Genomic DNA, 25682 nt, shown 5'->3' on the forward strand with positions numbered 1-25682 from the left:
GGGCCAGGGCTGTGCTTGCCGTGGGCACACAGCCTCTTCAGACTCTGGACTAGGGACCTCAAGGCTTTTGATTTTTGAGGTCCACATGGAGGGCAGGGTTTAATCTCGCACTGCAAGCTCCACTCTGCGGCGGGAAGATTTGCCCCCCAGCCCAGCACCTTGTCAGGCCCAGCTGGCACATTTCACTGGCACAACAGTGTCCTCCACTTGGGAACCTGAGGTGTGCCAGGCCCGAGACCGGAAGCACACGTAACCCTCGGCCCACGTCCCAGGGAAGGACACGGAGGCTCAGGAAAGTGAAGCCACGTGCCCACGTGCCCCAGGTCAGAGGGAAGGCAGGTCGCTACCTGCCCCTCCTAAACGCGTGCGTGGCCTCCCTGCAGGCACACGCAACATACCCAACCCCTCCCTTTGCAATTAAGAAAAGTCACTGGGAGAGGCAAAGACTTGAGGGGTTTTGAGAAAACAACAAATCCCTAGATTTTGTTTATCTTTTGTTGCTGCTGCTGCTGCTTCAGCCTAAAACAGGATACTGGGTCCTTCCTCCCAGCCCTCCTTCCTGCCCACCCGTGGCCTCAGTAGCCCCACCCACCCCCCGGGTGGGAGCAGTGGGAGTCTTCGTTTCTCCTTACCCGCTCGGCGGGAGGTCACTTTAGGGATCCACCCCACTTTCCAAAGGCAGGGATCGGAGTGAAGGAGGTGGGCTGGGGAGGATTCCCGCCGCCTGGAAGGGGTGAAAGGACCGCCTGTCCGGCCCCACCGCCGGCACCTGCTACCAAGAAGCTTCCGCCGAAGACACCGCCCCCGGCCCCCGCCCCCCGCCCCCGCCCGCGGCCGCGCGCAGACAGAGCACTGGCCCTTTAAGAGCCGCGGCGACCGCGCGCGGGGAGGAGGGCTGGGAGCGCCCCAGCTGCGCCGAACTCGCCGGGGACGTCGGGCTCCGGCTCCCTGGCTGGCTCATCGCTCTGACCGGCTCCCTGCGCCTCCTCCCGGGACTGCGCGGGGACCCGGGCCCGATCGGGCGCGGGGCGAGCAGGGTCCCCGGGCGGGAGGCGCGCGCTCTGGGCAGCGCCCGGCCCCGGGCATGGACAGAGAGAGCTGGGCGCGCAGGGGGCGCCGCAGGACCGGGCGGCCGGAGCGCTGAGCCAGACAAAGGCTCGGGAGTTGCAATTGCTCTCGGGAGCCGGGCCCCGGGCGCCCAGGCTGCGGGACCCGGCGGCTGGCGGCTCTGGCCGGCCCTCTCCCCCGTGGGCCGGCTCCGCGTGCCCGGATCTGCCCTGCCCGCTTCTCCGCGGGCGTGGGAATTTGCCGAGGGGACCTCTGCGGCTTCGGCGGGGACCGGGACCGGGAGTCCGCCTGCCGCGCGCCCGCCGGGCGGGGAGCCAGGGAGCGTCGCAAGTTTCCGAGCCGCGTGAAGGGACACGGAGCGGGCGAGCCCCGCGTGCGGCGCTCCCGGCCGGGCTGGCCGCGCCGAGCATGGGCAGCGAACGGAGCGCGCCCGGACGGCCGTCCTGGGCGGGCAGCCTCCCTGGCGGCCGGGAGGCGGCGGCGCGGCCGCGACTGCTGCCGCTGCTCCTGATGGCTCTGGGCTGCCTGGGCCCCGGCGCAGCGGAGGACGCAGAAGTCAATGCCGAGGTAAGGACCCCCGCCCGCACTTCGCCGGGGGCTGGGAGACTTGGGGGGCAGGGAAGGAGCCACGCCCGCAGGCTGCGGCCGGGAGGTAGAAGCGAGGAGACGAGCCCCCCAGTCCCTAGGGATGGGGGGGTCGCAGAAAGGGGCCAGGCACGCTGGCCCTCCCCAGCTCTCCCGGTGCAGTGCCCCTCTTCCCAAACCCTGGGGGCGTAGGGCTTGCCTCCCCTCCCTACCACTCCCCTGCCCTGGGCGCTGCTCCGCCCCAGCCCCGGTCCGGGAGCCGCTTCTGACGCCCCCAGCCCTTGCTCGCCTCCTTCCTCCCTCCCTCCCGGCGGCCGATTCCTCGAGAGCCCTGCGGGCGCCGTGACGTTTTTTGCGAGTGGGGTGGGGGCTGCCCTGGGGGAGCACGGGCTGAGCAGGCGGCGCCCCCGCGTCCCCGCCTAGAAAGCATCTGGTCTGGGGGACACTGAGGCACTCGCGGGGGCCGGGATGAGGAAGGGGCTGCGAACCTCCGAGGCCGCAGACTCGGGTGGAAGGGGCGCTTTGGCGACTTTCTTGGGCTCTTGGACCGAAGCCGCGCCACGGCCAGGTTGAGTCCGAGAGAGAAACCCAGGCTCCCCGGCGCTTCCGAGCCACCGGAGTTTCCGCGCCCGAGGCTCCTTTGCGCAGAGGACGGGCTCCGCACATCTTTTCACCCCAAGCCCGTCTGACGTCTGACGGGGCCCCCCACTCTGGGTCGGTCCGGTGGGTGATCAGGTGCGGCCTCCCGGGGAAGAGCTGGGTCTAAGTGCCAGCGGCTCCATGGAGTCGCCCAGAGCCATCCTTCGGGGCAGGATAGTGAGGGCACCAGCTCCATTGCCCCAAATTAAAAGTGGGGTCCACTCTTTCCCGACATATATATATATATATATAATTGATTTCAAAGAGGGAGGGAGAGATAGAAACATCCATAAGAGAGAATCATGGATCGGCTGCCTCCTGCAAGTCCCCCACTGGGGATCGAGCCCACAACCCGGGCATGTGCCCTTGACGGGAATCGAACCTGGGACCTTTCAGTTCGCAGGCCGACGCTCCATCTACTGAGCCAAACCGGCCAGGGCCCGACTTCTAAGATCCGGTTCCCTGCGGGGACTAGGAAGGGAGAGTGGACGGATGGCAGGGGAAGACCGCCGCTGCGCTCGCCGGGTAGGCTCCGGCCTCGGTGCCCTTGAGCCGGCCTGAAGCCTCCCGCTGCCGCGCTGAGCGCCGGTTCTCCCAGCCCCCAGCGGCTTCCCCACATCTCCCTGCTGCCTGGGAGATTTTCCGATGGAAGTCTGCCTCTCCCCGCCCGACTTTAATAAAAGCTTGGAGGAAGGGCAGGGAATTCCTCCCGGCTCAAGTTACACCGCTCCGCCAGTTCCCCACCTGCTCTTCCCTTGCTCCTCGCCTGGCCAGGGAAAGCTGCAGGGAGCCGGGTGCTGGCAGGAGGTGGAGTGGGAGCCCAGCCCATGCCCGGTCCAGCTGCCATCCCCCCTTATTCATAGGGGCAGGCACTCAGGGGGCTTCTGCGGGTGGGGCTTGCCCCTCAGCCTGTGAGCCAGGTACCCAGTGAAGTGTCTGGACCCACCTGCCACTCTCTGGAGGGGAGAGCTAAAGGATGGCCAGTCACAGACCCGCCCTGGAGCCGCTTTTAATCCACTAAGGCAGTGGTTCTCAACCTTCCTAATGCTGCGACCCTTTAATACAGTTCCTCACGTTGTGGTGACCCCCAATTTCATTGTTACAAATTGAACATAGTTAAAGCATAGTAATTAATCACAAAAACAATATGTAATGATATATGTGTTCTCCGATGGTCTTAGGCGACCCCTGTGAAAGGGTCATTCGACCCCCAAAGGGGTCGCAACCCACGGGTTGAGAACCGCTGCACTTAGCAATGGCATGGCGGCACAGGAAGCGATTACGGACCACGTGGGAATTTGGTGGCCATGCATGATGAAGTGTTATCTTAGATGGCCAGGCGATAGGTCCTGGGACCTGTGGTCTGCAGGACTTCCTTCTCTCCTTCCTTTGCTTCTGCTCCTCTATCACCCCCTCCTCTCCCAGGGCCAGACAGGGGTCACAGACCATGGCCCTCAGCCTTTGGTGGCATTAGCTAGAGCAGTGGTCGGCAAACTGCGGCTCGCAAGGCACATGCGGCTCTTTGGCCCCTTGAGTGTGGCTCTTCCACAAAATACCGACTTCTGTGCATGGGCCATGAAGTTTTAATCGCACTGTACGTGCGCACCCGCACGTGGTATTTTGTGGAAGAGCCACACTCAAGGGGCCAAAGAGCCGCATGTGGCTCGCGAGCTGCAGTTTGCCGACCACGGAGCTAGAGATTCTGAGAGTGACCTGCAACCTCTCTCTGGGGGAGAATTATGGGTTGGCTGTTGCTAAAAGAGACTGGAAGGTTTAGGGGGCCCAACGTGGAAACCGAGGTAGATGGAGGGCTAGAGACAGGGGGCTTGTCCCTGCTCCTGGGATTGGCTTTGGGGTACAGACTGTTCCTTGGAGTTGCACCAAGTTTGGCCAGATCTAGGCCCAAAGAGTTGAATGGCTTCAGCAGCCAGCGCATTTGCCAGGAGGCTTGGGAACAATTGTCCACGCTCTCCGAGACCAGCCTCTGAGACTCCTGGGCCTGGCCTGCACCCTGTGTCCAAAGCCTCCCTCCCCTAGGGAAGGGCTCTGGTCCTCGCCCCAGAACCCCAAAACTCCAGGCTTCAGGTCGGGTCATGGCTGGCGCCTTCTCTGAGCATCCTGGTAACTGAGCCAAGGCCAGCCCCTCCCCCTCCCAGGCAGAAACCACAGGAGTTTCACTAGACGGAGGAACCAGGAGTCTGGCATGTGCTAGGAGCTGGCAGGCACCTGCAACCTGCCAAGCCCCTGCCTGGAGAAGGCTGTCTTTCTTTTTTTTCTTTTTAAATATATTTTTATTGATTTCAGAGAGGAAGGGAGAGAGAGATAGAAACATCAGTGATGAGAGGGAATCATTGACCACTGCCTCCTGCACGCCCCACACTGGGGATTGAGCCCACAACCTGGGCATGTGCTTTGACCGGGAATCAAACTGTGACCTCCTGGTTCATAGGTCAGTGCTTAACCACTGAGCCACACCAGCCGGGCAAGGCTGTCTTTCTTGAAGAAGCCACCGCTGAGTTACTCTACCCTGTCCCACTCTCTCCCTTGGATGTCAGGTGCCAGTCTCCAGCTGTTCTGGGCTGGAGCCCGACCCCCCTGCCTACATGCAGGCCTCACCTGACTGAGGTAGCAGCTGTAGCTCCCGGCCTCTCCCCCAGCCCCCTACCCTCACCCCTAGAGTCCAGGCCCCCTTTCAGATCCGTCCCACTCTTGCTGGCTATGGCACCTGGCCTGCTTACTAGTAAATGCCATTGGTTTCACCAGAGAAGCTATGGTCTCTTCCCACTGGCCCCCTCCTCCCCAGGTATAATCTCAGGCCCTCAGCCAGCCCCCTACAGGTGACTCAGGCTGCCAGAGGTCACAGGTATGATGCAGCTGCCACGAAAGCATGGGCACACTCATCTTCCCTGGACAGACTCCTTCCTGTGTACCTTTCTTGTCCCTACCTGGCTGCTGAGCAGAACGAGCAAAAGGAAGGGTGGGGGGTCAGCTTGAATTCTGGTTTTGACCTTCAGATCCGACTGGGGAGCCATAGCCCCAGGTGTCCTGTGCTCCCATCTCTGCGGGCACTTCCATGCTAGCCACCCCCTCCTACACTCTGATTAACCCCCCTTCTTAAATACGGAGCAGAAACTCCAGGGGCCTGGGCCGGCCCTTGAGGAAAGTGAGCCTTATCATTGGCAACCCTTCTCTTCTCCCACCCATCCCTTCTTTTCAGTCTGTTCTCTCTCTACCAACAAACCATCCCTCCATGGTGTATCTGCAAACCCCCAGAGAACTGGGTTGATGGATGCCGCCAGGGGCCCAGGATCCGATTGGGCCGTGCCCCTCATGCCCAGCCCTTTGCCAGGTCCCTGCTTTGGGGCTGCTTTGGGGTCCCCTCAGTCAGCTGCCTCCTTGAAGGGTGCCCTCCTTGTTTGAACAATGCATCCGTCCGACCTGCACATTCCAACCTTTGGACAAACACCTCACCTTGCTCCACCCAAGAAGGGCGGAGAGGAAATGACATAGAAACACACCCAGAAATGACATAGATAGAAACATGCCCCCCCCCCCCCAAGAAGCCTTCCTCTGAACCCCAGCACCCACTGCCCAAGTTCTCTGATGCCAACTCAGAAAGGCAATGCTGGCCAGAATGGAAAAGCCCCTCCCTGCTAAGTGCTGGGTTCTGGCTGCCCCCTCCATTCCCCTTTTGTTGCTGCTCCAGATGTGCCCTGCCATCGTTACCTCTGCCCAGCTGGGAGCTGGACTTCTGTGAGGCCAGCTGTGGTCAGCGGACATTAAAGTTGGTGCTATAGACTGAATGTGTCACCAATGCCCGCCCACCCCCCAAATTCATATGCTAAAATCTAACTCCCAAGGTGATGATATTAGGGCCTTTGGGAGGGGGTGAGGTGATGAATAGAGAGCCAGCATGAATGAGATCAGTGCTCATATAAAAGCTGGCCCCAGAAAGCTCCTTGCCCCGCCCACCATGTGAGAACAGTGAGCAACCAGGAAGTTTGTAACCAGGAAGAGGTCCTGCATGGATCCTGAGTGTGGACTTTAGTCTCCAGAACTGAGAAATAAATGTCTGTTGTTATGATATTTTTGTTATAGCAGCCCAAGTCAAGTCGACTAGGATAGTTGGCATCTTCAATATCATCCCAAGATCTATGTGGCTCACTTGGGCCTGGAGCTGTGTTCTCCGAGTCACAGAAGCAGAGAGGGGTCAGGGGCTCCCGGTTTGGAGCCTTCTCCATCACCAAAAGGGTCCTGGGAAGACTCCATAATGAATGTGAGGACCTGGGACCCCGAAGGTGGCTGAACACTCTAGGCCTGTGGCACACAGTAGGTGCCATCTGGCAAGATGAGCCCCAGAAAGACCTGGTTCCAGGATGCCTGGGCCCTTTGCGGGAGGGAGCACAGAATTTGCAGCCCGGAGCAAGAACAACAGAGAGTTTGAGAGGGACATGAATCGGAGAGACAAGGAGGGATGCCTCGGGCCGACCCCATTCCCCATGGGGGGACAGCAGGAAACAAGACATTCAACCTCCAGCATCTGGACTGACAGGTGAGGGCCTGGGTCCCAGCCATGAGCCAGCCTTGGTGGACGCCCCCATCCCATTGCCATGTGATGGCTGAGCTACCGGAGCCATGGCGCCTGGAGGCCAGAGTCCAGATCAGCTCTCCAAGCTGGTCCTTGGCTCCGGACACCACCCTGTCCTTCTCCCAGGAGCGACTGCACCCTCGAGGGTGAGAGCCCAGCTTCCTGTCCAACACTTGTGGGCATGGCCCCTGGCACATAGGAAGTGCTTGCAGAATGGTGGCAGGGCAGTGACAGTGAGGAGCAAACGGCATTGGCTACCGAGCAAGTCGCTGAACCCATCTGAGCCTCAGTTTCCCTATCGCCAGAATGAGACTAGTGAGCGCATCTCCTGGGTGGAGTCAGTGGGGAGAGGCCGCGCGTTAACGTGTAAAATGCTGACCAACCGCCGTGCGCAGTGGCCTCACCTGGGCCCAGCAGGCTCCCGTGCTTTTTTGAGCACCTTCCACACATTTGGTTCTGTCCTGCTGGGCCCCAGCCGGGTGGGAAGGAGATGGTGGAGGTGGGATGGCTGAACCTGGAGCCCTCCCCCTCTCCAGTCCGGCCACCCAGGCTCTGCCCTGTGGACATCGCCATCTAGGAGATGAACACCTGTGAGGGTTTCCAGGTGAGGCCCAGGCCTGGCCCCGCCGCCAACCGAAACCATAGCAAACAGGCCTTTCACCCCACCCTGCCCCCCCACTGGCCAGAGGACCCTGCTGCTTCTTGCTCTGGGTTAAGGAAAGCCCCGCAGGCTGGGAGGCCACAAGGTAAGGAAGGGGCAGGAACACAGGCTGCCAGCCTCTTTCCTGCTTCTCTGGCTCACAGCCCTGCGCCCCCCTCCCCAGAGCCCCTTCCCCCACCCGCAGCTTTCCCTTCTCGAAGGGCAGTTCTAGAATTGCTCGAATATGGACCGTGCTGCTTCTGAAGGTAGTAAATCACCTGCCGAGGACGGGGTGGCCTGGCCGGCGCCCCCTTTCCTCAGCGGCCTTGGGGCTGGGTAGGTCACCTGTGCTGTCACTCCTGTGCGGCCGAAGCAGTCCGGACCAAGGGGCAGATGGCACGGGCAGGTTTCTGCTCTGCCTGAGGAAGGGCTAACCATCAAGGCTGCCTGAAGATGGAACGGGCCACCTTGGTGGCAGCGAGCCTCCCATCTTTTCAGGGGAACAGGCCTGATGGGACCCTGGCCCAGTGGTGGCCCATGGAGGTTTCCGTGAAGTAGTTGGATTTGATGGCTTTGAGGTCCCTTCCAGCCTGAGCCTGGGGGAGCCTAGGCCTGGCTCAGACCCCCGCGCAGGTTTGGGCCCAGCGGGCCGGGGTGCATGCCCTGCCTCTGCAGCGTCTGTGACTCCCCCAGGCTCATCATCCCGCTCTGTGCCTGGCATGGCCTTGGCTGGCTCCCAAGAGCCCTCAGACTGCGACAAGAGGTGGGGAGGAGCACAGCAAGGACGAGCGCCCTGAAGGGCCAACGAGATGCCTTTGTGCCTGTCTGGGCAGCCCCGCCAGGGTGACACGCCACGGAGAGCCATGGGTGACAGAAGCAAAGCAGAGCCCTGCGGACTGACCTTATCGCACAGGTTCTGATAAGGCCGGTGGGAGGACCTGGCTGTGGTGACAGCCGCAGCCCTCGCCCCCTGCCCCCACGGCTGTGCTTAATGCACAGTATTGATCGATCTGGAAGCTCCTTCCCAGACACACCCTCCCTGCAGGCCTGCCTTGGCATTGTCTCTGCAGCCCCGGGGGGGCAGCCCAGCTGACATGGCCCAGTGCCCAGACCCAGCCCGAGCTGGGGAGCGTGGGGAGGATCAGACGCCCTCCCCCAGGGCTGTGCCCCAGGGCTGTGCGGGGCACTGTTCCTGGGAAGGGCCGGAGCCTGGTGCCCGGTGTCCCCAGCCTCCGGCCAAGCGGGGCTGGTGCTGCTTCGCAAGCAGCCTGGTCCAGTCGTTCTGCTTGTGGGCTCGAGCTCTAGCCAGATCAGCTGTGCGACCCTGGGTGGGCCACGCACCCTCTCTGAACCTCACTCACCGTTTGTATAACGGGAATGGGGTTCTTGTGAGCATTGACCGGATGGCCAGCCCACAGCAGTCTCAGCCCTGGCCTGCTGCATGTATGGCTTCTCCTAGGGGCAGGGGGCCAGGGATCCCCTCTCAGACACCTGATGGCCCCACACCTCCTTGCCTGGACCCGCCACTCACCTGAAGCATCTGTGCACACATGTGGAGCTCAAGAAAGAAATGGCTGAAGGAGCCAGGGTGGGCGGGGTCTTTGGGATGGGCTGCAGGTAGGAGGGGCCTCATGGCTCCAGAGTTCGCTTTAGAACCTTCCCTGCCTCCCACTGAATGACCCTCGTGGTGGAGGTCCCTCTGTTCTGCTGCTTGCTGACCTCCCCAAGCCTCAGTGTCCCCAGCTGAGAAACCAAGTTCCACCCGCTTGGCCCTCCACCTGTGAGACTAGGTGCCCTGCCGGTGTGGCTCAGTGGTTGAACGTCGACCTATGACCCAGAAGGTCATGGTTTGATTCCCAGTGGGGGGCGTGCTTTGGTTCTCTCTCATCATTGATGTTTCTGGCTCTCTCTTCCTCTCCCTTCCTCTCTGAACTCAATGAAAATATATATATTTTTTAAAAGGCCTCCCCCATCCCATCCCCTCTGCTGGGCTCTGAGCTCCTCCCTGCAGACAGGCCCAACTCGCTCCCCTCCCCCAGCCCAGGGCTCCAGCCTGAGCCTCCCCCTCCCTGCCCTCCTGTCACTCCCGCAGACACTGCTAATCAGCCCGGGGTGCCTGTGATTGAGCTCCCGGAGATATTTTTACCTTATGCAAATAAGTGATGTCAGGTGCCCTCGCTGTAGGCAGCAGCCCCACCTCCAGCTGATCCTTTCCCTGTGGAGCTGAGCATCATGACCTGACCTTCTAGATCTCTCCACGCTTCTTCGGGAAAATCGTCCATTAAGGGTGGCGGGTGTCCCCCCTTAGACACACACCCAGGAACTTTGGGAGCAGTTTCCTGTGATTGGAAAGAGCAGGAGATGAGGGAAGGTGCCCAGACTGTGCTTATGTCTGGTGGAGCGGAGGGAAGTGCCCTGGGCCACACCGCTGGGCTGGGCTGGGCTGGGCTGGGCTGGCAGGGGAGGCCACCCACCTCCTCCAGCTGCCCGGCCCTCACCTGAGATGCACAGCCCTCAGGCCCTGCTGGAGCCTGGAACCTTCAGCCCTGTCGGTAGAAGCAAAAACCTGCCCCTCCAGGGACAGCCAGACAGCCCCCGGCCTCTGTCATTAATGGCACGTTTATTGAGCACGTTCCCCTGCCCAACAGTGCAAGCGCTAGTGTCCCCACTTAGTCCTCACAGAAACCCAAGATGTGAGGCAAGTCCTCGGATAACAGAGCCACCCCTCAGCGAGGCTTGGCTGGCTATGTTCCCAGCCCTGTCTGTCCCCAGAGCCATGGCTGTTTCTCATCTGCCCCCGGCTCTGCCTCCTGGTTCTGTGGCTGTTTCCTGGGCCTGAGAAGCCTGGTGGTTCTTTCCGTGTCTCTGCGCTGCCCTCCTGGGCCCAGCAGCGCTCCCTCCAGCGGCAGTCTGGGTGCTGCTGAGCCTGGGGTGTGGCCGGATACCGGGGCTGGGCTGAGGGTGGCACTGAGGGAGCAAGTCCCCGAGGAGCTAGCTGGCTGTGACACTGGTGGCAGACAGATGGGGGCGTGGCCCCGGCCAGCTGACACCTGGCTGTCAGCCCAGAGCAGCCACCATGTTCGGTCATCATCCTGCCTTATGGGTGCACAGCAGGCCTTCAGGTCCTGTACACCTGGGGGTGCACCCAGAGACCCAGGGTGGCCCAGGAAAGGTGCAAAGGACCCCTTTCCATGTGGCCAAGGCCCACAGAAGTCCCTGGCCTCTGTGCCCCAGCCTTCTACGGTGGTCATCGTGCACTCGTGGCCATGGGGCCATGAGGTGGGCAGGCCAGAGTCCCCTTTCTCACTACAGCTCGGCCAGGCTCATCAGGGATCCCGTCCTCCTGTCATCCTAGTGGCGGAGACAAGTGGTAAACACCTAAGTGACATATGCGGTGTGTCAGATGGTGACAAGTGCAAGAAAGGAGGAGAGGGGGTGCAGGGTACAGCAGATGGGGTTTTTTTTTTAGTGTTGTCAGAGAACACCCTCCAGTCAGGTGAGGCTGAAGCGGAGACCTGAAGCACACGGGGTGGGAGTCGTGCAGACATCTGGGAGACCGCAGCACGTGCAAAGGGCCTGAGGCAGGAGGGTGCCTGGCTGGGTGGATGGTAGGAGTGAGGGCTGAGAGCTGAGGTGGGGTCAGGTTGCGAGGGCCTGGTAGCTTCTGTAAAAATTGGCTTTTTCTCTAAGATGAGAAGTCTTTGGAGACCAGACCTGACTTGTAAAGGGCTTTTGATTGGGCGCTCGTGTGAAAATAGACCCAAGGGCCCTGGTCGGTTGAGTGTCGTCCCATGCCCAAAAGATTGCCAGTTTGATTCCCAGGCAGAGCACATGTCCAGGTTTCAGGTTCGGTCCTGTGCCAGTCAATGTTTCTCTCTCTCTCTCTCTCTCTCTCCCTCTACCTTCTTGTCTCAAATTCAATAAAATCATTTTTTTAAGAGATGATAAAAACCAGCGCAGGAGGTGAAAGCGGGGAGGTGGTGGCGGCTCTGGGCGATGGTGGTGGGCGGCTCTGATGCTGGCTGTGTCTCCAGAGCCAGCCATGCTGACCACCGTGGTCTCTCCTTTGCAGAACTGGCTGCGACTCTACGGCTACCTGCCTCAGCCCAGCCGCCACATGTCCACCATGCGCTCGGCCCAGATCCTGGCCTCCGCCCTCTCCGAAATGCAGCGCTTCTACGGGATCCCTGTTACCGGCGTGCTGGACGAGGAGACCAAGACGTGAGTCCCTCTGTCGGGCCCTTCCCAGACGCCCCTGGCCCCCGCCCTCCTCCGGGCCTGCTCTCGGGAGGTCTTGGCACACGGAGTTACCAGAAAAGCGTGGTCTCCGTACGAGACGACAAATAGTTTGATCCTCTGTGCCAGCTCTGATTGGTATGGAGGGGCTGCCTGAAGCCTTGTGTTGAGAAAGCTCCTGAGGCCGAATCCCAGCTTGGCCGCAAGGAGCACAGGATAGATGAGTGATGTCTGCCATCACTGATAGGAGTGGAGGGACTCGGTGGCATACATGCCTGGGATGGGACAGCATCGTTCGGCTTTGCTCTGAATGGGACAGAGCTTAGCTGGTCTCCCACCACACCCTAAGCGGCAGCTGAAGGCCAGAGGTGGGAGGGTGGAAGGCGCTGAAGGCCAGAGGTGGGAGGGTGGAAGGCGGGGGGCTGCCTGGAGGAGGCCGCGTGCTCACCCCTCCCCGCCCGCGAGCCAGGTGGATGAAGCGGCCCCGCTGTGGCGTGCCGGATCAGTTCGGGGTGCATGTGAAAGCCAATCTGCGGCGGCGGAAGCGCTACGCCCTCACCGGCAGGAAGTGGAACAACCCCCACCTGACCTTCAGGTAGGGACCCCAGCTTCCCAGGGTGGCGTCCCTGCCAGGGCATTTCCCCATCACCTGGTCTGAGGCTTCAGGCTTCCCAGTGGACTTGCCCGGAAGGTTTCCTTTCTCAGCAGCCCCCCCCCCGCCCCCAGGGGGCCCAGTATAGACAGTCCAAACCCACTCTGGCTCCCATGCTGACCACGGCTGCACACCCCAGGCTGTCTTCCTCCTGAGAAGGTCGGGACCCTTGGAGCGGCTTCCGCTCTCTCCTCCTTCCCTCCCCCGGCCTCCCCTCCCCCTCCCCTTCCCCCCACCAGCTGCCTGGCTGGGCCTCACCGCACCGGCACCCACTGAGGGCCTCCACAGTGCGGGGATGGGGTGTCAGGCACCTGAGGGTGGGGGAGGGGAGGGGGCCGGAATCCAGGCGTCTGCGGGGCGGGCGGGCGGGCAGCAAGTCACCTGCCAAACCCTCAGGCACCCTCCTCCTTTGTGGTGAGTCCTCGGGCAAGAACCGCCTTGTGGCGGTCCCCAAGGGCCCCTCTTCCTGTGTCGGTCCAGCCACGGCCCCACCGGGCTCCGTCGCCCGAGGAGGAGGAGCTCCCACGGCCGCTGAGACCCCGGGCCCCCAGAGAATTCACGGTCCAGCAGACACTTCCTCTGATTTAACGAGTTCGTTCATTCCACCTTCCCGGGGACACCACGATGAAAGCACTAACCTCTACCCCTTTTACAGACGAGAAAACTCAAGTTCAGAGAGATGACTCACTTGCCCAAAGTCACACAGAAACTGGCCTTGAACCCAGGTCAGCCTGACCTGGAACCCAACCTTCAGAACCCATAGCCCCAAACCTCAGGCATTCGCGTTGCTCTTTCTGGTTCTTTCAGCTACATATCCCCCGTACATTCATTTACTTAACGTTTTCTTCCAGAAAATAGGCATATTTGGCACCATGCAGCCTTATGTGGGAATATCCTAATGAATTCCTGGTTTTGACACGCCTCTTTTTCAAGTTCACCTCCAAGCAAACTAATGGTTGAAATTTCAGGCATTGTTGTTAAATCGGTTCAGATCTTTTCTCTTTTTTTTGGAGAGGGAGAGAGAAACATCGATCGGTTACCTCCCACACATACACTGACCAAGCGTCAAACCCACAACTCGGGCATGTGCCCTGACCAGGAGTCAAACCAGCAACCTTGCAGTGCATGGGACAATGCTCAACCAACTGAGCCACACCGGCCGGGGCCCAGCTCAGATCTTATGCACGTACCTTGAGAGCATGTGTCCTGGCCTCCAACCCAGTGGGTGCCAGCAGTGAGCAGGAGCCCCGGGCCCTGGGTTCACGGGCCTGTCTCCCCGCCCACCTGCAGCATCCAGAACTACACGGAGAAGCTGGGCTGGTACCACTCGCTGGAGGCGGTGCGCAGGGCCTTCCGCGTGTGGGAGCAGGCCACGCCCCTGGTCTTCCAGGAGGTGCCCTACCAGGACATCAGGCTGCGGAGACAGAAGGAGGCTGACATCATGGTCCTCTTTGCCTCCGGCTTCCATGGCGACAGCTCACCCTTTGATGGCACAGGCGGCTTTCTGGCCCACGCCTACTTCCCGGGCCCTGGTCTGGGTGGGGACACCCATTTCGATGCAGATGAGCCCTGGACCTTCTCCAGCACCGACATGCATGGTGAGAACAGCTGGCCAGGCGAGGGCAAGGGAGGCGGAGCTGGGAACGCAGGGTTGGGAGGGGAGAGCATTGACATTTGGTCTTAAGCTGTTGTCCTACCATCTTCAAAGGGTGGGAGGGAAGAAAAGGGATCATTGTACCCATTGCTCAGATGGGGAAGTTGGAGGCCCAGAAGTCAGAGCAGCTCAGCCTCTTCTAAGAGTGAAACAAGGACAGGCTCCCTGGCAGCCTCAGCCCACAGTCCGGGGGCCAGGTCCTGGGCCAGGCCAGAGCTGACCGTGCTGCCGTCCCACCTCAGGGAACAGCCTCTTCCTGGTGGCAGTGCACGAGCTGGGCCACGCGCTGGGGCTGGAGCACTCCAGCAACCCCACCGCCATCATGGCGCCGTTCTACCAGTGGATGGACATCGACAACTTCCAGCTGCCCGAGGACGACCTCCGGGGCATCCAGCAGCTCTACGGTGAGCGAGCGCAGGGACACGCTGGTGGACTCTGCACGCCTACCCTCAACCCAGCCCCACCAGGCACAGGTGCCACTGCTGTCCCATTTTATAGACGAGAAACTGAGGCCCAGAGAGGATTAGTGACTTGTCCATATCACTCAGACGGTGGTAGAAATCAAACCCAGAACCTATACCCAGAGCCCAACAGTGGCTCCTGCTGGAGCCTGCGGGGGGTGGGGGAGGGGGGTGGTTCCATCTCTGACCCCCTCTCTTCCCAGCTTCAGTGATAGTCTTATTGACCAGAGGTTCCAGGACCCCATTCCTCCCACTGTCGCTCCCAGCCCAAACCTGCCCTGGACTCTCTGCTAATATTGTCGGTTTATCACTTCCCAGTGTCCTCAGGCAGGAGGCACCCCCCACCCAGGCCCCACCCAGGCCCCAGCAGTGGGCCCTTCACCTGGGGCACAGGTTTTTCAGGCTGGGCCTGGGGTCGCAGGGTTCTGAGGAGGACAAGCCTGGATTCTGGGGCCTCCTTCTCACTTCTTTTTTTTTTTTTTTTTTTAATATATTTTTATTGATTTCAGAGAGGAAGGGAGCGGGAGAGAGAAACATCAATGATAAGAGAGAATCACTGATCGGCTGCCTCCTGCACGCCCCCTCCTAGGGATCAAGCCCGCAACCCAGGCACGTGCCCTGCCCGGGAATCGAACCATGACCTCCTGGTTCATAGGTCAATGCTCAACCACTGAGCCACCCCGGCCGGGCAGCTTCCTCACTTCTTGTTCCCCCTCCCTGGACTCTGCAGGCTCCCCAGACGGCCGGCCGCAACCCACCCGGCCCCTCCCCACGGTGACACCCCGGCGGCCAGGCCGGCCAGACCAGCGGCCCCCCAGACCTCCCCAGCCTCCACCCCCAGACGGGAAGCCGGAGCGGCCCCCAAGGCCAGGCCCCCCAGTCCAGCCCCGAGCCACGGAGCGGCCTGACCAGTATGGCCCCAACATCTGTGACGGGGACTTTGACACGGTGGCCATGCTGCGTGGGGAGATGTTCGTGTTCAAGGTCTGACCCTGCCCATGCCTCCCTCGGCCCCTTGGCCCAGACTCAGAGCCCGAGCACCCCGCCTCGCCCACCCCCAGAGCCGTGCCCCACCTGGCTGCTTGGCACCCCCACTTCCTCACTGAGCAGCCCCGGAAGCCAGGAGACTAGACTGCGGAGCCCCAGCCGGGGGATGAGGGGTCTCTCTGGAGTCCTACAGCAGGCCCAGGGTCTGCCCCACCCACTGCCCCTTCTGCCCCTTCCGCCGAGGGCTCCCCCGGTGTTGCCCTCAGTGCCTGTGCCGGACCCTTCCTGGTCCAGGCAGGGGTGGCCCCAGGTGGTCCCTCTCCCAGGTCGAGGCAGCGCACACGCTCTGCCCACTCACACCCCCGCCCTCCCCAGGGCCGCTGGTTCTGGCGGGTCCGGCACAACCGCGTCCTGGACAACTATCCGATGCCCATTGGGCACTTCTGGCGAGGTCTGCCCAGCGACATCAGCGCTGCCTACGAGCGCCAGGACGGCCGTTTTGTCTTCTTCAAAGGTGAGCTGGGTGGTGGGTGGGGCGGGGAGGAGGAGAGCGAAGGGCATGGCGCCCACTGTGTCCCAGGGCCCTCCCTGAGCTTCCGTGAGGCAGCAGCTCCCCCAGAACAGGGCTGGGCCCAAACCAAAAGTGGGGAGCCCTGGGCCGTGTGCTGGGGTGCCCCAGGGAACAGCCCCCAGACCCAGAGGCCAGGCAGGGGTGCATGTTCACATGGGAACGCAGGCCCTTAGATGTAGTGTGACTGGGTGTGTGGTGTGTGTTCAGGTGTGAGCGGTCACATGCGTGTGTGTAAACGAGTGTGTCACAGTTGTCCATGAGTGCAGAGTGGGTGTGACACAAGGGTGAGTTGCCTTGTGTGTTGTCGTGGGTGTCAGTGCCTGTCCTGTGTACAAGGGTGTGCGTGTGAGTGAGTGTGTGAGTGTGTGTGTGTGTGTGTGATGAGTGTGGCAGTGGATGTGAATGGATTTGTGGGCCCAGAATAACCTTCCTGTGCCCCCGCCCTGCCCACCTCTTCAGCCCCCAGCCCTGTTCTCACCACCTCCCGCTCCTCCCACAGGCGACCGCTACTGGCTCTTCCGAGAGGCGAACCTGGAGCCCGGCTACCCACAGCCGCTGACCAGCTACGGCCTGGGCATCCCCTACGACCGCATCGACACAGCCATCTGGTGGGAGCCCACGGGGCACACCTTCTTCTTCCAGGAGGACAGGTGAGTGCCCTCCCCAACCGGGAAACGCCCCCCTGCCCCCAGGCCCACCCAGAGAGCACCCCCGACCAGTGGGGACCAGACTCCAGGCCCCAGCGGGCCCACAGTCTGCGCTTTCGGTCACAGGTACTGGCGCTTCAATGAGGAGACGCAACGGGGAGACCCCGGCTACCCCAAGCCCATCAGTGTCTGGCAGGGGATCCCCGTCTCCCCCAGAGGAGCCTTCCTGAGCAACGATGCAGGTACCAAGGCCAGCACCCTGCCGTGGCCGCACTCACCATCCCCTCCCCCACACACAGGGGGCGGGGCTTTCCAAGGCCATCAGACCTTGTGATGACATGTGTGGGGGACAGGGTTGTGTCAGGCCCCGGGCTGCTGGGAGCTTCTGGCGCATGACCCTCTGGTCCTCCCTGCATCCTCACCATTCCGGCTTACAGACGGACACACTCAACCACGGAGCTTGAATAAAGGGCCCCAGACCCCACAGCGAGGAAGTGGTGGGGTCAGGAGCCCCACCCAGGCCCACCCGTGTCCAGCACTGGCACTCAGAACTGCCCTGCTCGCCAGGCAGCCTCGAGCTGGGCTCAGAGCCATGGGATGGGAGTCCTCCCTGGTACACACTCTCCTCCCTGGAAATGGAAGCCAGATCTCTGTCATTATAACCAAGCGACGGGGAGCTGTGGCTTTGTTTCTCCAGGGTGGTCTCTGGCGGGCTTAAAAGACCGTAGCCCTGGTTCTTAGGTTCCCTTCGGGCTTTGCCATTGCTCAGGGGATCACCCTACTTCTGTATGTGATGCCAGCACTCTGCAGCCGCTCTCATCTCCCTGCTCAGCAGAGTGTAGACTCACCCCGTGATTCTGGCCCTTCCTGGGGCTGACGGGACGTGGCCAGATGCCCAAGGCCGGAGAGCCGGGCCAAGGCGGTGCTGGGCTCTGCTCCAGGTCCGCTGCAGGCGGGCTGTGCGGCCTTGATCGAGACGCTGGCCAGTCTCGTGTGGGGTGAAGCCAGACCTCGGACAGGGGACAGTGTCCCCTGACTGAGCCTCCTGCCCAGCAGGCTGCAGGACCCTGCCCCCTGCACTGCCCTCATCAGTGTCAGCCCCGCCGGAAGCACAGGTGACCTTGACCCAAACCCTGCCCCCTCTCTGCAGGGTTTGGGTCAAGGGCACCTGTAATTGGGAAGAGGCAGATTTGAAAATGCTCAGGGAAGCAAGTAAAAGGAAGTTGTTCTGTGCGTTTTTTGTTGTGATTAATCCTCACCCGAGGATATTTTTCCATTGATTTTTAGAGAGAGTGGAAGGAAGGGAGAGAGAGACACATCGATTGGTTGCCTCCCACACGCACCCAACCTGGGGCCGGGGATTGAGCCCTCAACTGAGGCACGTGCCCTTGACCGGAATCGAACCCAGGACCCTTTGGTCTACAGACTGACGTTCTCTCCACTGAGCCAAACCGGCCACGCGGAAAGGAGGGTGTCTAAAGCCAGGCCCCCCTCTGACCCCTGCCTGCTTGCCCCGCAGCCTACACCTACTTCTACAAGGGCACCCGATACTGGAAGTTCGACAACGACCGCCTGCGGATGGAGCCCGGCTACCCCAAGTCCATCCTGCGGGACTTCATGGGCTGCGAAGAGCCGGGACCCCGATGGCCCGACGTCGCCCGCCCGCCCTTCAACCCCGACCCCGAGGCGGGCGCAGAGCCAGGGGCCGGCGGGGACGGCCAGGAGGGTGACGGGGGCCGCGAGGCCGGGGCCGGGCCGGAGGAGGACGGGGGCAGCCGCGTGGTGGTGCAGATGGAGGAGGTGACGCGGACGGTGAACATGGTGATGGTGCTGGTGCCCCCGCTGCTGCTGCTGCTGTGCATCCTGGGCCTCACGTACGCCCTGGTGCAGATGCAGCGCAAGGGCGCGCCCCGCATGCTCCTGTACTGCAAGCGCTCCCTGCAGGAGTGGGTCTGAGCCGCCTCCTGCTCCTCACGGTGCTAGGGCCAGGCTGGTTCTGAGACTGCCCCTGGGGCACCCGGCGAGAGCCTCCCGTGGCTCCCTCAGCCCCTGGGTGGGGCCCCCCAGGCCCTCCAACATCCCTGCCAGCCCTGCCCCCATGGTTTATTTATGCCCAGGTTTTTTTTTTGTTTGGTTTTTGCACACTAACTGAGCATTGGTTTCTACTTTCCTGGCCTGGGCCAGTCCCTCAGGGCAGGGGGTAGAGCTTTCTAAATGGAGTTTAGCTCCAGACCTGGAATTAGGCCCCACCCACCTTTGGCGAGGCCACAGCCAGCAGAGGAGAGGGTCAGAAGGCGCAGGTGGGAGCCTGGCTGAGCTGGGGAGGTTCTGCCCGCAGCCTGAGCCCCAGAACCTGACCGGGAGCTCCCCTGGCCTCCGCCCACCTACATCTTTCTCTGCCTTAGGAACAGCTAAGTGGGTGTAGGCTGCCAGGGCCACCCCAAGTCAGGGGGGCAGGAGGGGGAGGTGACCCTGACTGTGAGTCCATGTTGAGTTTGGTTCCTTCCCAACCAACCCCAGCAGCCTGAGCTCCTTGTGCCTAAGAACCCTACCCGCCCCTGGCCAGGGAGGGGCCGGCAGCCCCCAGCTCCCACGTACCCCTTCAGCCCATACCTCCTTATCTGTTTAGAGACGGGGTTCTGGGCCCGCCTTACCAAGGACCAAAGGGCGTCTGCCAAGGCCCCTCCAGCCAGGAGCCTCGCCTCCCTGTCTGGGCCTCCAGCCCCCAGTCCGCCTTCTCTTCTCTGAGCTATAGGACCCACCTGGGCCCCTTCCCTGGGCCGAATCCCATCCTCTCTCGCCCACACCTCCATCCTCAGGTGTCTCAGGCTCCAGGAACCAGTTGGCCAGCTCTCCTGGGAGAGAGGGGGCTGATGGGTGCCCAGGCTGGGGCGCTGGAGTCGCAGAGCATGCCCACCTGTGTGGGTGCCCACAGCCCAGCATGCACCAGGCTTGGAGGGGGTTTCTCCCCTGCAGCTCCCTGTCCTCCCCCCGCCCCCCCCCCGCCCTGGTGGGAGAGGCCAGCGGGAGCCACTGGGGCCCGGAGGCTGCCCGGCTCAGCCCTGAGGGCGAGCTGCTCCCTTCTTTTCCTTCCCAAACCGAGCAGAGGCGAGGCTGCTGTGGGAAATGGTACTGTATAGCCGGCTCTGCCCCCCAGAACCCCGAGGCCCCCAGGGAGGGACTTCTCATGGGCTGGCCCCCAAATGCGGGTCCAGCAGCTTCCGCCCCCTCCATCCTGAGAACGGAAAGCCAGCCAAGGGGGGACGGGGGTCCGTGTCCACCCCCATATGTGTCTTTCTGTAAATAACCTGCACTGATTAAACCGTATGGCCGGCGAGCGTGGCCTCCTTTGTAAGAGGCCTTGGGCCGGAGCTGGCAGCTGGAGGGGCTGCAGGTCCCCGGTGGGAGGGGGTGGGGTGGGGACTTGCTCCCACATCTAACAGGCCTTGCTCCCAGCTCTGCGGGTCTCCTTCCCAGGCGCCCCAGGAGGGAGGAGCTGGGGTAAGAGTGAGAGGCAGCTGCCCTCAGTAGCTGGGAGGAGGTTGGGGCAGGGGGCTGGGGTGGGACAGGAAGGGGTGGGGAAGATGTGTCATTCATTCCTGGCGAGAAAAGGCAGCCCAGAGTCCCACGCCCTGCACACCCAGGAGGAGTGGGAGGCCCCGGCCACCCATCCAGGCTGGGCTCTGAGCAGCCTGAGGACCAGCCTGGTCAAGAAGGATTGGGAAACGATGCCACTGCGGACTCCCCTCACCTCGTGCTCTGTCGGAGGGTGAGGGTCACCCCAGATCTGCCCTCGCATCTTTGAAGCAGCAAGAAGGCTCGCCCAGGAGGGCAGGGGACAAGCAGTGCCGGCCCTCAGGTCTGGGTCAGCCTTGGACCCCCCACCCCCCACCCCATAACCAGCCCCATCTGTCTTCTGGGCCGTCCTATTGGGCACCGGCCTGCACCCCCAGGAATGCAGTGATCAGCTGCAGTGGGTCCCACAACTCCTCCAACAGGGTCCTTCAACCTGTTCGGGGCTCCACCCTCCCCCACAGCTGCACGCCCCTCCCCAGCCCCCCTGACCCCTCCCTTTCCTCTCTTTGTATTGAAAACTGGCTGAAGAGAGTCGGAAATGCTGGCCCTAGGAAGCCCCAAGGCCCGTCAGGCTAAGTTTGGAAACCCTGTGCGCCCCCACACAGGGACCTTGGGGAGGGGGGGGGCGGGGAGGGGAGGGCCTGGGGGTCCAGGACAGACTCCATCTTATAAGCTTTTCTGTGGCAGAAGCCAAAGGACCCCCACCCAGGTCTGCCTTCTGCTGAACCTCAGGGTCACCCGGAAGCCCGAGGTCACCGGCAGGTGGGAGGCAGTGTGGGGCGCAGGGAGGGGGGGAAGGGCCTCTCACTGGGACTTGGCGGAGGGGTCACCCCGGCAGGAAACTCACACCCCCAAGCTCTTCGGTAAAATCTTAAGAAACCCAGTGGCCGAAGGGACAGCCAGCTCATCTCTGGAGCCCCTTCCTCATCCCTCGGGAGCCGGCTGCGTGAAGGAGGTCTCTGGGGAGGGACGGGTGGAGCACCCCAGCCAGTCCCCCCACCCCACCCCCAGACACTGGCTGCCCCAGCATTAAACGGGAGCCTGCATCTTTAAACTGGTTTTTTGATGAACACGGCTGTAACCTAAACACCTTGGGCCCCTCACAGCCCCCATCCATCCCTTCCTTTAGATCTTTTGTTCCTTTAGATTTTGCTAATTCCAGAGTAAGACAAGGAAGACACGACAGATAAAGAGAAGGGGAAGAAGATGAGTCCCATGAACTCCCCCAGCCAGTACGGACAGCCGGCGGGTTTTCTTCCAGCCCATTTCCCTCTGCGTTCGCACAGCGTGGAGCTGAGGCTTCAGCCCCGATGCTGCAAACTTAAACCTCAGTGGGAGGGGTAAGGCGACCTGCCTCGGCCGCTGCTGGGAAGATGGACAGAGGATGGTGGCTGCATCGCTGGAGACAGTGCGGGCATTTGGCGGCCTCAGGCGACGCGCATGCTCCCCCACTTACAATTAACCCCTGAGAACAATGGAGCTCAGAGAGGTGAAGTGACTTGCCCAAGGTCACACAGCCAGGAAGTGGCTGTGCTGGGATTAGAACCTACAGGACCGACTCCGCAGCAGCCCAATGCCTCCCCACCCTGAGACAGAGATGCTCAACCGCTGAGCCACCCTGGCCTTCCCGCCCCACACATTCTAGGCAGGGAAGACCCCAGGGCCACCAACAGAGCCTCCTTTCAGGCTGGGGCAGGGGCCAAGCCGGCCGCTTCCTCCCCCTCCGACTTGGCAGAAAGGCCTTTTTGTTGTGGCTCACACAGAGGCCATTCTCCTCCGGCTCTCGCGAAGGAATGGCCGGCTTCCTGCCCATCCACAGCCGCCCGAACTGGTGGACTCCTGCATGTAGGCCCGAGAGAAGCAGGGCTCCTGCCCCCTCCGCGCCCTCCAGTCCCGCCTCTGGGGCCCCAGGTTGCCAGGCTGTGCTTCCCAACCCATGAGATCACCCAAAGGGTAGAGGTCAGCCACTCCTCGGCAATTCCAGCAAATGCTGGGCATTCCAGGCCTCAAGATACTTTCAGGGCAAAGCAGTACCCGCCTCAGCCCACTGGTCCAGCGACCTCAGGACCCACAGAGCTCTGGCAGAGGCCCCTGCCGGGCGGCTTGCCCGTCCCACATGCCCCCTGAACTTGCTTGCCTCTGTGCCTTGGCGTATGCTGTTCCCTCCTGCTTGAAAACCCTTCCCTGCACATTTCATCCTGTCCAGGGTGCGCAGATCCTTCGAAGGCCCGGATGAAGGCTTGCCTTTCCACATCCCCTCCCGCCCTCCTCCAGGTGATTGCGTTTCTTCCCACCTCTGGTTTACCCAGCCCTTGCATCCAGGCCATTCCTTACCTTGGAGCCCAGCCTGGCCGGCCTTCCAGGCGTCCAGATGCTGACTGGCTCCCTTGCTCACCGGCTGTGTGTCCTTGGGCAAGTCGCTTCACCTGTCTGAGGTTCTCCTTCCCCAGGAGACTAGTGGCCACACCTGATCTCACACAGTCGGGAGGCTTGATCGAGCGGATCCTTGTAAACACTTAGATGGGCACCTCGCCCAGGGAATCGTGGTTTGTTACTGTGTGTCTGTTTTAGGCGCAGGGACCTGGTGGGCACTGAGGAGGAGGCATCCCTCCTCACCTTTCTCCCCAGGACTGTGTGCGGTGTGGGGTCAAAGGTCACCAGCCCGGGGACAGGTGCGGGGAGGAGGGACATTCAAGTCCCACCAGCTCCTCTCCCAGCTGCCTAGGCCTCTTCCTGTGACCCTGGCCCGGCCCCGCCCCACCCACAGCACCAGGCCCTGGGCAGGAGGCCGGCTCGGGTTTCCCCCCAAGTGTGCCTGACACCCTCCACCCCCACATGTTCACCCACCTCGGTCTTGGCCAGAAATAGCCTCCAGCCTCCACTGACAGCCAAGCGAACAGGCCCCGTCTGGAAAAACGATACCACGGCGCTGCCAGCACGCATCGCGGCCGCACACGGGCTCCGTCAAGAGATCATTCGGAGCCGGTGGGAAGGGAGGGGCGGCGGGAGCCCGTCATCTCCTCCAAAAACACACAGCGCCGGCCTGAGGCCCGTGGGCTTCGCCACACCAGCCCCTTTACGGGTGGGGACCCTGAGGCCCGGGCGCCCGCCCTGAACTGTCTCCCGGTCCCCAGGCAAGGCTCTCCTCCTCACCTGCCTTGACACCCCTCGACCTCCCCGCCCCACGTGGGGCTTCCTCTTCTGCTCTTCGGCAGAGCTGAGCACAGGGTGTGCCGATGGACCCAGCTTTCCTCCCGATAAAGGGCGTTTTCGTGCTTCCACACACTGTGGAGGGGAGCCCACCCTCTGGGAACAGCCCTACCCCACCCCGCAACACACACACACACACACACACACACACACACACACACTGTCCTGGGAGAACAACTCCTGGTTCCCTCTCAGTCCAGGGTCTGGCAGCGCTGACCCCATCCGATGGGTGGCCAGATGAGCTTGTGAACCAGGGCCAGCCAATCAGCACCCAGGGCATGGTTCAGGGGTGGGCAGGAAACCCAAGCCTAGCCAATCAGGGTCTCCTGGTGACTTTTTCTGGAGCTTCAGGGAGAGAGAAGCCCCATGTCTGGGGAAGGGGGGTGTCGCTGAGCTAGGGGAGCATGAGCCTAGAGCTGCTGATGGGTCATCGTGCCACCATACAGAGACAGCCTGCCTCAGAGCAGAGCCAGGACAGGGGAAAACAGAGCCTGGAAGATTCTGGAAGGCACCATTTGAGCACCTGGATCCAGCCATTCCTGAAGCTCTCTGGCTTGGGTTTTTCAGTTACATGTACCAATAAACTCCCCCCCCCCCGCCCTTTTTTTTTTCTTAAGCCAACGTGAGTTACTTTTGGTTATTTTAAAACATTTATCCCGGCTGATGCCCAGGGTACCCAGATATGTGTTTAGCTTCGTGCATTCTTCTTGCCAATCTAGGACTCTTCTCCAGAGGGAGCCCAACCCCAGGACCACAGGGCCCCAATCTCCTCCATCCTTGGATGTTTGCTAAGAGCCAGGGCTCACGCCGGGGTCCTGACACAAACCCCCAGCTGCCTAAGACCACGCAGGACACTTGATCTTCTCAAGAGGCCTGGGAAGCAAGGAGCCAGGTGGTGGCAGGAGGGGCGGGGGGCTCCATGAACTGTCACGTGGGTTTTTTTCCGATTGCAAATGGTGACACGTGTTGGCCAATGAGGACAGCACAGGAGAGCCAAAGATGTCTCAGAAAATGCCAGCCATCTCTACCCTCTCTTCTGCGTGACCTTAACGTTTTATTGTAAATCCCACAGGCTTTCCCTGACAAGTATATGTTAATATATTTTATTTGTTAAACATGAGTTCCTTGCAGTCATGCCTTTTTCATTTAGTATCGCATGAGATGCGGATGAGAAACGTGAGGTATAGGAGACTTTTTCCTTATTTGCTGCCTGAATTATTACGAGCATGCGTTCCATCCCCAGGATGGTGAAAGGCGTGACTACACAGCGTATCTCTTTTTTTCAAAATATATTTTTTATTGATTTCAGAGAGGAAGGGAGAGAGAGATAGAAACATCAATGGTGAGAGAGAATCATGGAGCGGCTGCCTCCTGCACGCCCCACGCTGAGGATCGAGCCCACAACCCAGGCATGTGCCCTGACCAAGAATTGAACCATGACCTCCTGGTTCCTAGGTCGACGCTCAACCACTGAGCCAGTCCGGCTGGGCTAAACAGTTATCTTTAACCCCCTTTCATGTCCACAGGTTGTTTCCCACAACCTCCTATTGGCAGACTCATGCTACGATGCTACGGAGAGGCTTCCTCAACCCACGGCAGGACGATCACAGATGATACCTTGGGAACATCCCTAATTATCGCTCGTTCTCACGGGCTCTCTCTGCACCGGATCTGGTGTGGTTTACAGGAGTAAATCCTGATAAGAAGCCCACGGGCAGTTCTTCTGTTTGCACTTCCCACCAGAGGAGCCCAGGGCTCAGAGAGGTGGAGGAACTTGCTTACGGTCACACAGCGAATCAGTGGTGGAGCCTGAACTCAAGCCCACACCTTCTTGTGACCCCAAAGCTCACGCTCTTAGCTGTTTGTTTGTTCAGTGAACATCTATGGATGTCAGGAGTCAGGCGAGGATCCAGCAGCGAATCATACAGGGACCCTCTCCCTCACGGGGCTTCTCTGTAAGGGAGATGAGCATCCGGACACAGGAAACAGCCGGTGCAAAGGTCCTGAGGCTGGGCCAGGCCTGGCATGTTCGAGGAACAGAAAGGCGACAGCTGGGTGCCCAAGTGGGTGAGAGAGAGAGAGAAAGAACGGGCGCAGGACCAGGCTATAGGGTCAGGAGCTGGATTTATTCCAAGCCCAACAAGAAACCGTCGGAGCATTTTAAGGGG

General features: G+C 61.3%; 2 protein-coding genes across 2 annotated transcripts in view; both read left to right on the forward strand.

The window, feature by feature from the left end:
- NLRC5 (NLR family CARD domain containing 5) overlaps window positions 1-25682 on the forward strand; it is a 940085-nt gene that overhangs the window by 652835 nt on the left and 261568 nt on the right. The gene's annotated exons all lie outside the window — the stretch shown is intronic.
- On the forward strand, window positions 1404-20063 carry MMP15 (matrix metallopeptidase 15). Its single transcript, XM_081108034.1, has 10 exons — window positions 1404-1635; window positions 11593-11741; window positions 12226-12351; window positions 13699-14006; window positions 14305-14466; window positions 15254-15507; window positions 15886-16024; window positions 16581-16731; window positions 16855-16970; window positions 18248-20063. Exons 1-10 carry the CDS (start codon window positions 1477-1479, stop codon window positions 18682-18684), a joined length of 2001 nt encoding a protein of 666 aa, XP_080964160.1. The 5' UTR covers window positions 1404-1476; the 3' UTR covers window positions 18685-20063.

Source organism: Myotis nattereri (genome assembly GCF_964212035.1).
Source record: "Myotis nattereri genome assembly, chromosome: 15".
Lineage (NCBI taxonomy): Eukaryota > Metazoa > Chordata > Mammalia > Chiroptera > Vespertilionidae > Myotis > Myotis nattereri.